This window comes from Lupinus angustifolius, chromosome LG17, assembly GCF_001865875.1.
Source record: "Lupinus angustifolius cultivar Tanjil chromosome LG17, LupAngTanjil_v1.0, whole genome shotgun sequence".
NCBI lineage: Eukaryota > Viridiplantae > Streptophyta > Magnoliopsida > Fabales > Fabaceae > Lupinus > Lupinus angustifolius.
The window spans coordinates 9,556,057-9,567,898 of record NC_032025.1 but is presented as its reverse complement, the minus strand read 5'-3'; the positions used below and the strand labels follow the sequence as shown (position 1 = coordinate 9,567,898).

General features: G+C 32.4%; 2 protein-coding genes across 3 annotated transcripts; one reads left to right on the top strand and one right to left on the bottom strand.

The window, feature by feature from the left end:
* On the top strand, window positions 1,332–6,418 carry LOC109331669 (probable protein S-acyltransferase 22). 2 transcript variants are annotated; one of them, XM_019566314.1, is made up of 10 exons: window positions 1,332–1,629; window positions 1,718–1,831; window positions 2,853–3,257; window positions 3,507–3,575; window positions 3,656–3,727; window positions 4,137–4,265; window positions 4,455–4,535; window positions 4,678–4,866; window positions 5,495–6,128; window positions 6,174–6,418. In XM_019566314.1, exons 1-10 carry the CDS (start codon window positions 1,588–1,590, stop codon window positions 6,185–6,187), a joined length of 1,749 nt encoding a protein of 582 aa, XP_019421859.1. In that variant the 5' UTR covers window positions 1,332–1,587; the 3' UTR covers window positions 6,188–6,418. The 2 variants fall into 2 exon arrangements, with proteins under 2 accessions (XP_019421859.1, XP_019421857.1); XM_019566312.1 differs by having other exon boundaries at window positions 5,495–6,418.
* LOC109330844 lies at window positions 10,291–11,262 on the bottom strand. Its single transcript, XM_019565118.1, has one exon. It carries the CDS (start codon window positions 11,260–11,262, stop codon window positions 10,291–10,293), a length of 972 nt encoding a protein of 323 aa, XP_019420663.1.

The following is an 11,842-nucleotide window of genomic DNA, read 5'->3' as shown; positions in this document are numbered from 1 at the left end:
GTAAGTATGCAACCTATCATCATGAAGTATTGTATTTTGACATGCATAAGAACAAATTTAATATGTTATCCAAAAGTTATTAATTGTTATAGAAGTTTATTGCATCCTCACCAGACATATTTTATCTGAGTCAAAGCTTGATAAGTGTTTTTATCCTAATCATTTTTGTGACTTTCAGGTTAGTCTCACAAGTATACTCGACTAGCAGATGTACTCTACTCATCAGGTTATATGCTAACCAAAAAGTGATTAAAAGAACTTAAAAAAGGTTATTACTTATTGGCAATCATAAACGCAGAAGCAAACAACAGTCCATTACAGTGTCTCTGACACACGATTTATATACTAATTCATCAATTCTTCATGAGGGACAAATTAAAAAACTGCATATTTGATATTAATTTAGAATATTCATTAAGGGGCATTTGTCATCTTTCATTAATACATATTTTATCTTGATTACCATAATTTAAAAAAAAGAGTATAATATATATGCATTTATAACGCAAAAATTTATACACAATAAATGCATTATCTGCCATTCATTTGACTTACTTTTCTTGAAAAGTCAATGATGATTGAAAATGAATGATGAATAATGCAATGATAATGTAAAAACTCTTATACTGTTAGTGTATACATCTTTTCTCTAAAAAAAGATGTTTATGCATAATAAAAAACATAATTTTTTTCTACATCACAATATATTCTTTCTTTTAACTTATATTTTCAATCAAAACATCTTTAATATAACTTAAAAGATGTCTGAGTTGGATACAATAGTCTACAATTAAAAAACATGTTTGCAGAACTATTGTTCAATGCTACAGATATTGTATACTTTGAAAAATGTCTGAAGTAACATCAAGAAGTATCCAAAATATATCAAATAATGAATGTTTAAATAAATAAAAGTGAAATAAGAGACACTCAAAGTATGATTTTAGTATTAGATACAGATCGAATAGCAATACTTCTTCATTTTTAATAAAGTATGTACTTCATAGAAAAAGGAAACGCTGGTAGCAGTAGTAGCCGAGAGAGACAAAGGAAAACCCGTAATAAAGTAGTTAAAAGTTGTGTCTTAATAAACACTCATTAATCATTCCAGGAATTAAGAAAGAAGACAATTTTTTATTAAAAAAACTACTATTTCTTTACGAGTATATTATTCATGTTGATTCAATATAATGATTCATAAACCGTTAATATATCATTTATTATTCATTTATATTTATAATTTTTTTAAATCAATTAAAGATGATGGAGTGAAAATGCATAACTATTACTAGATACTTTTTTCTCTCTCTATTACCTTTTCAATTCTATCATTTGGTTAACCAGACAAAGCTTTTACTCTCTTCATATCCACCACTCCTCCAACCCCAAATGCCTCTTTCTTTCTGGTCCTTGAAGTAACTCTAATCTCATTCCATACAAAATAGTTATAAAAAAAAACTGAAAATGTTGTGAAAAAAACAGTACTATAGTTGTTGCTGTGTTTATTACTCTCTACTAGCTGCATTTGTGTTTCTTTGGTACTTTATCTACTCCTTACAACATTTGCATTTCTCAACCTTGAAAAATATGAGGAAGCATGGATGGCAGTTACCTTACCATCCTCTTCAGGTACCTGAAAAGTTTGAATTTTTAACCAAATTTCTCTGTGTTGTTTCATGGGCTTACTCATTTTGAAATGTCTTTGTGACTTGTGTAGGTGGTGGCAGTTTCTGTGTTTTTGGCTCTGGGGTTTGCATTCTTTGTGTTTTTTGCTCCTTTTGTTGGAAAGCAGATGCATCAGTATATTGTTATGGGCCTCTATACACCACTGGTAACCCAATCTTAGATAATGTTCATTTTGCTGCTTTCTGAGATCTGTTAATTTTTGGTGTTCTGATTCATGTGTTTGATTTCTTATGTAACTTTCTGATCTTTAGAACGTAATGTAGTTAAGTCGTTGAGTGGAGGGTGTTATGGAGCTACCTTTGTACCTGATAAGGGCAATTTGGTTGCTTGTTTTGGCACCTTATATATATTTCCACCACCCCATTTATGGCATCCATTTTTTAAGCATCTTTTGACAAATAGTTATTTCTAGATTATATGAATTACAATTCAAGATTTGATTTTTTTTTTCCTTCTAATATGATTACTATGCCTTTTAAACTTCCTATTTTCTGAGAACTATGTTAGTATTCCCGTTCTTTCTCAAAACTCAAGTCAGTTTCAGTTTTGGAATCCTAGATAGTTCTGAATGGTCCCTGTCATATTCTGTTTTTCTTTTCAATGTCATGATAATTATCTTTGGATGGGTCTTGATTTATAGCAAATTGATGAGAAAATTTCAGGTTTATGTGAGATGATATATTGGAAAACCAATCAGCTCAAATATGTTTACACAACTAATTATATATGTCCTGGATGTTTAAGAGGGAACTATGCTTAGATTGGTAATCACTTGTCTGGCTCTGGAAAGCAACATTTAACTGGGAAAGTGTAGTCTTTCACTGGTAGAACCAATGAAATTATATTAATTCCGGGTTTAAGTAGGCACAATCCTCTACAACACTATTCTTCAGAACCTAGTTTTAGAGATATCTGTCAAGGCTGATATACACTTTGTATCAATCCATCTGCTGATATTGCTATGTTCTGATAGATGTTTTGGTTGCCCTTGCTGTATATGTCATTACCGGGCTGTTGATGTTATTATCATGCACCATTTTCATATGGTTTTAAATGTTCTTGTAGCAGAACGATCAGAAAAAAGGATGCCTATGTTTTAGTAATTGCATATTTTTTATAATTGCCTGAGCATTGTCATATTTTTGTGATGCATCACCTCGTGGCAGATTACTTGCGTCTTTGGACTCTACATTTGGTGTGCAGCAACAGATCCAGCAGATTCAGGGGTTTTCAAGTCCAAAAAGTATCTAAAAATCGCATACACTGAAAACATTGATGGCCTAAAGGATTCTAAATTAGGTGGGGAATCAACCTCATCAATGCATGATGGAAATGCTTTAGCAGTCGGCGCAAAATCTGTCCACAAGGAAGCATTGGGAACAGAAGGAAATTTGAAAGATGCTTCTAATTCAATAGAGAAGAAGAGTGCATCATCGGCCTTTTCATCTTGTTTCCTCATACTTTGCTCTCCTTGTGCTTATATCTGCAGCTGCTCTAGTTCAAGTGAGGAATCCTCTGATAAGCTAGCTAGTGAAGATGGCATGTTCTACTGTAGTTTGTGTGAAGTTGAGGTGCGTAGAAGCATTTTAAGTACCCTACATTACTGTTGGAGTTATGAAGTCCATTCTTTAATATGGCATGGGGAGGTGATAAGCTATTTTACCTCTACAATAATGCATGCAGAAATCAGATAAACCACATTTTGCATTCCTTGATCTAATATTTCGAAATATTGTCTCTTCTGTTGGAAATTCATGCTTACTGTGCAATGTGTAGATGTTGAAAGAAGTTTATTTCATTGAAGAATAATATTATTGTAGGTCTTCAAGTACAGCAAGCACTGTAGAGTTTGCGACAAGTGCGTAGATCACTTCGATCATCATTGCCGAGTATGATAATCTGATTTCTCATCTTTTCCCTTGTAATTTGACATTTGTTCTTAAGTACTACTGCTTCCTGTGTTTTGCAGTGGCTTAACAACTGTATAGGGAAAAGGAACTATCGACAATTTTTCACCCTCATGGTTGCTGCTAACCTCTTGGTAAGCAAGATTGTCAACTTTTTTGTTGCTTATTGTTCATATTGTCAAGTCTACTCTTATAATCATATAAGATCTGCAACTATGTGGTAATCGGTTGCAACCATTCAATTATGCGTCTGCTATGGATCACCACCATTTGGAAATTCTCTCCTCCCAAAAAATTTCCTTTATCCTTTCTGATGCCATTTAGTCTCTCTATCAAGTGTTGATCTCTTTCCTTTTTCTCAATAGATATTTGAACCATCCCAAACCTGTATCGTCCTAAACCCAACTCAGTAATTGTTGACAGCAACATCTCATAACCTATAGAGTAACTCAACTAAGCATTTTTATTTCCTAGTCATTTTCCTTTTGATTAACTATTGACAGGCGTATGCATGGTTTATAAACTTTGGGCTTGAGACTGCAGCTTATTCTTCAATGGTCGACTGGGATAATTGTGCTAATCTGCTGTTTTGTCGAGAGGAAGCAATTTTCTGTGGATATCTCTTCCAAGTTGGGAAGCAGTTTCTCTCTGGCTCCTTTTGTTATTGTGGTGGTGAGCATTAATGCTTTTCTTTTCTTATGTATATTGTGTGGTTACTGTTCTGCTATAGCGGTTATTTGCTTTTTTATACATCTGACATACATTGTGTATGTGTATTCTTTATATTTGATTTTTCGATTTTGGTTGGTGAAAATTGTTGAGGCTATTTCTAATTACAGCAATTTTTGTATTGCTTCCCAGTCTGTCTGCACCGTTCTGGCTATGATCGCAACCTTACCTATCGCTCAGCTTTTATTCTTTCATATCCTCCTTGTTAAAAAGGTAAGCTTGACAGTTGCTTGGCATGTTCATAATCTGGCAAAAAAATTCAAGTTTATTTGATCATTCTCATTTAACAACATTGGTATTGTTAATGCTAAACATTATGGACTTATGGTTATCGGCTTTTTGCTGAGTGACTCAGGGAATCAGCACATATGACTACATCATAGCTATGAGGGAGCAGGAGCAAGACCAGGTAGGAGTTGGAGGTCAGCAAAGTCCCCAAATGTCAACTGTTAGCTCACTTACCGGACTGAGCAGTGTAAGCTCTTTTAATACTTTTCAACGCGGTGCATGGTGCACACCCCCTCGCCTTTTCGTTGAAGATCAGGTAACATTTTATCAGTTCTGTCTTGTTTTTATGTATTAGTGAGGTTATTTCTGTATTTTATAGTGGGATTTTCTGCCTAGAGAAAAACACTGGTATACTTCAATGTTTTTGATGTGAACTGCTTGCATAATTGCATTTTAATGCACATCTTTATTGCTGAAGATTGTTGCTTGGAGAAAAGGAAAGATTTCAATGACTAAAAATGGTAAAAGGTAAACAAGTTACAAAAAGAAAAAAGCTTAGGGATTTGTTCATCATCAAATTTTTGCTTAGAGGTGAACAAAATCTGTTAAGAGGATGAGCTTCAACACAACAATATGATTCTAATCCTGGTCTCTAGCAATAAGATTCTAAACCAACAATCTATTAACTATTAAGCTTTTTCGTTTGACTAACTGCAACTTAATCAAGTGATGTGTACAGTACTGCTATGTCATCATTTAGCTGTTCCTGGATTGAATTATTTATGACAGTACTTATTATGTGAGCACAAGACATAAAATCCTCCAAGCCTTCTTAAGTGGTTTTTTCTATAAGGGGAATGAATATTCAAGTGAGCATGATCTTATTTAGTTCCCTATGTTCTTTCTTTGGCTTGCTTATCTAGTTTTCAACCTGTCATTTGTAGTTTGACGTGGTGCCCCCAGAAACAAGTTCTGTAAGTTCACTAGGAAAGAAGACGCTGGGAAACGAGCCATTCAAGAAAAAGAATCATGGAGCAGTCAAGATTAGTCCTTGGGCGCTGGCACGATTAAATGCAGAAGAGGCTTCCAAGGCTGCTGCAGAAGCAAGAAAGAAGTCTAAAATTCTGCAGCCAGTGATAAGACATAATGAGGCTTACAGGTTAGAACCAGAGAGCAGTTTTGGTAGCAGCGGCCGAAGAATGCTCCCTAGGATCGAGAACAATAAGAGACGATCTAGTAATACTGCTAATGGCTTCAATGAAATATCTAGCTTAGCCCCTCTCCAACATGATACACATAATGCATTTCAAACAAGTCAGACAATGTCAAGTTCAGCTGCAATTGTTGCTTCTTCTCCTGAAAGCAGTTTAGACTCTCCCGATATTCACCCTTTTCGCGTCACTTCATCACAGCTTGCAAGTCTTTCAGCTTCTGGTGTTGCAACTCTTCATGGAATTCCACTGTCAAGGTCAACTAGCGATGGTTATGAAGCATCCGGTGGGGAAGATAGTGACCGCGTTCCCGCAAGGATTGTTGAAAGACCGATGAGTTGGGCTAGTCTTTTTGGCACTGATCAGGATGAGAGGGTTTTTCAGACTAATTCATCTTCTAGCCTGGTTCATAATAGAAAGTTGTGAGCAACTTGAATGTTCATTAAAACAACTATGTTATTTGACTACATTTGCAAGAATTGTTCATTCTTTTGAATTGTGAGCTAAAGATACATCATTACTTAGCCATTAACTTGTTGATGTTAAGATGATATGCTCAAGGGAGATGGAGATTCATGTGGGAACATATGTAGGAAGTATGTTAACTGATGAGACTGAGTTCCCTAGTGCATTTTTGCTTGTGAGTTTTGGTAGCTAGATTTTGGATGAAACCAGATACTCTCTGGTACTGAATGGAGATGGTGACAAATGACATGTGTTTGAATTTTTTTTAATGGTTCAGATCTTGAGTTATTTTTAAATTAAAAAATATATATAAATTAACAAATCAACTTTTACCTCACATTCCAGTGTTGAAAATGTGGCTATGAGTACTCAAGTGTCTATTTACACTCTTACTAGAGTAGTCATAATTTTATAAAATAAAAAACTAGAATTTGATTGGTGAATGGGGGTATCAATAGACACTTTGGGGTGTTAATAGCACTATCCTAAAATTTTCAGTAGTTAGGCAATTCAATAAGCTATGATGATTGTTGAGTACGGAAGGTGGTATCAAGGGATAACTAGCACAAGGGTGAGTCACGATCACGTGGTTCCTTTATTCTATTAAAATTTAAGAATTTGTTTTACAACAAAACATATGACCGTCCGTTTAGGAACAAAAATCATATGTTCTCAGTAGTTGTGTATTCATTTTCTATTCATACTAATCAGTTTTTTATAAGTAATATAAAATATTATTTTTTGCTTTTAAAATTTTTTATTTTAAATATTTAACAATTTTTTATTGGTTCGCGAGACACCCTTGAAAATATATGATTTATATTCCATGTTTTTGCACGAATCAAAATCAGCTATCCTATAACCATGTCCCCACTATGTCTATCCGATCAAATTTTGATATATAATAAAAAATTTATATATCACTTTAACTTTATTTCTTAGAGTAAATTACACTGACAACCTCTGAGTTTTAGTGAATTTACACAAATTATCCATCATTTTTTTACACATACACAAACCTCCCATATTTCATTACACTGACCACCCCTACACAAGAAGTAAATATAATCTTTTAAATAAAAAACGTGATAAATGCAATTAAGTTAAACAAAACATGATATATTGTGGAGACAACTGCAAATAATATATGAGTCAATATGTCATTATTATTTTTGGTTTATTACACTATATTATAAAAGCGATTTAAACAATATTTCTTTAGAAATGTTGATGCATTATGTAACCAAAAATAATAAAGATACATTGATTTATATATTATTTGGAATTGTCTACACAATATATCATGTTTTGTTTAACTTAATTGCATTTATCACGTTTTTTATTTAAAAGATTACACTTATTTCTTATGCATGAGTTATCTGTGTAACGAAAGTATAAAAACTAGAGAAGGTTTGTATAGGTGTAGAAAAATAATAAATAGTTTATATAATTTCACTAAAACTTAGAGATGTTAATGTAATTTACTCTATTTTCTACTACTCAATTTTTTACTATAAATATCAAAATTTGGTTGGATAAGACTTTATGACTAATGTTACAATAATCCTGATTTATTATACATTTTACCATAGTTATTAAAACCGTACCGTACCGGCCGGTTCAACCGGAAAACCGGTGAACCGGTCCCCTAACCAGTACGGTACAGGTGTTGAACCGGCCAAGTATCAAAACCGGTCCAAACCGATCAAAACCGGTCAGAACCGGTGAACCGGCCGGTATTTTACTAAACCGGTCAGTTTATACACATATTTTTTTTTAAAAAAAAACTTAAAAACCCATTACAAGGATAACCCATCTTTCCAACCCTTCTTCAACACTTCAAGACACATGCTTCCAAGGCATACTTAGATTACACATTTTGGTTCCTAACATTTGTGTGTAATCTTGGAGTACTGTCTGAAGATAGGATTTGGTAGAAAAGTATAATATTCATATAAGACAATTTTGACTTGTTAAATGTTAAAATTCTAAATTTATTTGTTTTATAGAGTGAGTTATGAAGTTATGTCATTTATTTATATTTTGTGGTTGTTAAGTGATACTTTTGGATTGATATATGTTTTTTAATTTAGACTTTGAATTTGTTATAGACTTAAAGTTGTTTATTTATGTGAATTTTGAGTAGATTATAAATATGAATTATAAATTTGAGTATCTACCTATTTGAATTTTTTTTGTTATAGGTTTATATATATATATATAAATATAAGTAGGTATGTCCGGTTTAACCGACATGCGGTTTAATTACTAAACTACTGGTTGAACCACTATACCACTATACCAGTACCCTGACCGGTTTGATAACTGATACGGTTTTAACAACACTGCATTTTGCCTTTGTTTTAAGGCACATGTTTTCATAAGTTGACAAGGTGTTGTCAGGTAGATTTATCAATAATGGCAATAGACCAATCGAAGTGTCGGTAAGAAGTTGCTATAGTTCCTCAAAAAGTTCCTCAATATAGTTTATACTATTGAATGTAATAAATAATTAACATTATTACAAATTAATTAATAATCTACCTGACAATTTAGTAGAAATTTATGATTAAAAGCATACTCAAAAAACCTAAATACGATATATTGCATAAAATCATTTTTACGTGAACTTGCTTATATTTGCAAGCATCGGGTCAGATGCATGCTAAAGGAAAACATCTCAAGTAAACATATAAGTAAATAACGCATGTGCAAAATGAAGTTTACATGGGCTGCTCATGAATTGTTTTTTTAATAGACCACATAATTTTACAGTATATTAGTTAAATATTTTTCTTGATTACCATACCCTCACTAATTATAGGTTTAAATTAGATCAACTTTTAAAATCTATATAAACAGTGCCGCACAAATCAACTTTTAAATGAGAAAGAGAAATGTTAAGAAGTATCCTGACGATATATATTGTTTACATAAGAGAAAAAATAAACATTAAATAAGTTGAATAATATGATAAAATTTTAAATAAATCTATAACAAAAAAATTATTATATCATATTGTGCATAAGACACAAATTCAGTTTTATAAGTTATATTCTACAAATATAAACATTATAATTATACAAAATATTTGTGATTGTTTGGTGCATAAATGGGAGTTTGGAATTGAAATTGAGCCTTAGCATTTTCAGTATGACATTGGCCTGTTCACTTGAAATTGAAATCATAATTCCAATATGCAACTATGATTCCATGAAATTATAATATAGCTTAGACCATTCTCAATTTTTAATTAATTTGGCAACATGAGGTGGTATATTGAGGGACTGCACAACATATTTAGCATGCCCGGTTGACACTACCACAATCACCATGTAGTATTTCTCCTGTCTCAAAATAATTGTGAGGAAAGAGATGAAAGACACATATTAAGAAATGCAAATAATTTTATTAAAATTCATAAAAATAATATTTGGTTTTCTATTTAAATATTTATTCTTATCTCTTATCATTTAATCTTCTTATAAGATTATTGAAAAATAATCATTTAATACTCTTTTGAAGTATAAATGAATATATAGAAATTAAATGTTATTTTTTTTAAGTAAACAGTTATTTTGAAACGGATGAAGTAGGTGATTTTCATCTATAGTATTATTGTTATTAATATCATTAATATTATTATTATTAACTATTCATACAATAAGCAATAAGGAGTTATTTAATTGTACAAGAATATGATGAACTTTTGGGTATTTTACAAGGCTAGATGACGAAGTTCAATTTTGAAGAATGATACTTATTAGCACATACTTCTTAAGAGGTCTATTTCTTATGAGTAGGATGATAAATATTATTGGTTAACACCAAAAAATACAATAACATATTATAGAATGTGAAATAGAAAGAAAAAAAAATGAATACAATGCTCATGATTCTAGTTAGATATATAAGAGTGGCTATAGTTGCGATGGATAATCGTATAATCATGTACTGGTGTAAGGAAGAATTTGATAATTGAAAATAATTTAAAATTTGTACCATTAATTTTTTAATACTAATTTCTAAAAATATGGTTTGTGTACACTTTTTCAAATTAGACTTTAAAAAGGTCTAATAATTTTGACAAGTGAGTATACTTCTTTGTACAAGGCAACATAATCCTTCTCAGACTTCTTCTCTACACGCTCACCATGAATACCCTTGCAAAGTATGTACAACACTGTATTCGCAGTAGTGTTGAGAAGCAAAATTATCATAAGGGTTGGAGATTTAGCCACAATCAATGTCAAAAAAACACCACCCCAACCAAAAAATGCTTTCATTATTGGGATTCCTTCAGGAAAACCCATTGTTAAAACTCCCACAACCGTGCTGAACCATACCAACATTCCCTCCATAAACCCAAAAAACAACAACAATGTTAGGGCTACCTTTTTCACTCCCTTCATCAAACTAGCACTCTTTCTTAGTGCCTCAAAACCCCAACATGATTCTAAGACCACAATCACAGGAACCAATGTCCATGTTACTTGCAAATATACTACAACATATAGCGAAGGAAGAACAACAAGTGCAGCATTGAAGCCTAGAAAATAAGTGGAAGTGATGCCGAAAAACTGAGTCCCTAGAAAGAGGAGGAGTAAGAAAAGAGAAAAGAAGAGGGAGATGAAAAAGAAGATTAGTTTTAAGACAATGGTAGTGGCAAGAAGGGGAAAGAAGGAAGTGAAGATTGATTTAATGGAGGGTATGAGATTTAAGGGTTGAGTACCATAGAAGCCATGGAAAATGCTGTATGTGATGCTACTGATACCACAGAAAGAGAAGAACGTGACTAAAAGAGAGTATAGGAGATAGAGGAAGAGAGGGTTAGGGTTAAGGATAGTTTGGTAATTAAGGAATGGATAAAAGTGGTTGAGAAGTTGGAAGAAGAGAGTGGGGTGGAAGAGGTAGAAGGAGGAGAGTGGTAGAAAGAAGATAATGGATAGAGTGAGAAAGTGAGCATTGTGAGCTTCTATGATGCGATTTGCTTCAGAACGAAGAACCTTGATGTTGGGGTTTTGCACTACTTGCATGGCTAGAAAGAGAGATAGATAATGGTGAAATCAGTGAAATGTTTATGAAAAATGGCTTTGGTTTTGGTTTTGTAATTTTCTTTTGGGTTGGTTTCTTATATGGGAATTATGATTTGCATATACCAACCAGTTTGTAAACCACACCTTTCCAAAGTGCAGATGAGGTGTTGCTGTAGCTTCTCAATCAACTACTCTTGATAATGAAAACCCACTCTTGTACTTGTTAATGCTGTCAAATGGTCGATAAACAGTTGCTGTAGCTTCTGAATTTATAACAATTTCAAAAGGTTGTGTATGTAGGATAATTTATTTTTTAGGGGAATACATGAACAAAAATATGTTGTAATGAATTAAAAAATTTATTATTATTATTATTTTTGTTTTATTATTATTGATGTAGAATGAAGTAGGAGACAAATGTGAGTATATATTTATGAATGTACTCTCTTATTCATTTTTGTTCTCTATCATTACTTTTATGGTTTTGGGAGTTCTATAATATTAACAATATCATCGTGTTAAGTGCCAAATTGTTAAGAAAATGTATATGATTTTGGGGTATTTAGTGTGTATTTATGCT

Bases quoted from the DNA above. Each gene is read 5' to 3' on its own strand.
- LOC109331669 (XM_019566312.1), top strand. From the start codon at position 1,588: ATGAGGAAGCATGGATGGCAGTTACCTTACCATCCTCTTCAG. The intron at 1,832-2,852 runs GTAACCCAATCT...ACCTCGTGGCAG, and splicing joins TGGGCCTCTATACACCACTG to ATTACTTGCGTCTTTGGACT. The intron at 3,728-4,136 runs GTAAGCAAGATT...TTGAGACTGCAG, and splicing joins TGGTTGCTGCTAACCTCTTG to CTTATTCTTCAATGGTCGAC.
- LOC109330844 (XM_019565118.1), bottom strand. From the start codon at position 11,262: ATGCAAGTAGTGCAAAACCCCAACATCAAGGTTCTTCGTTCTGAAGCA.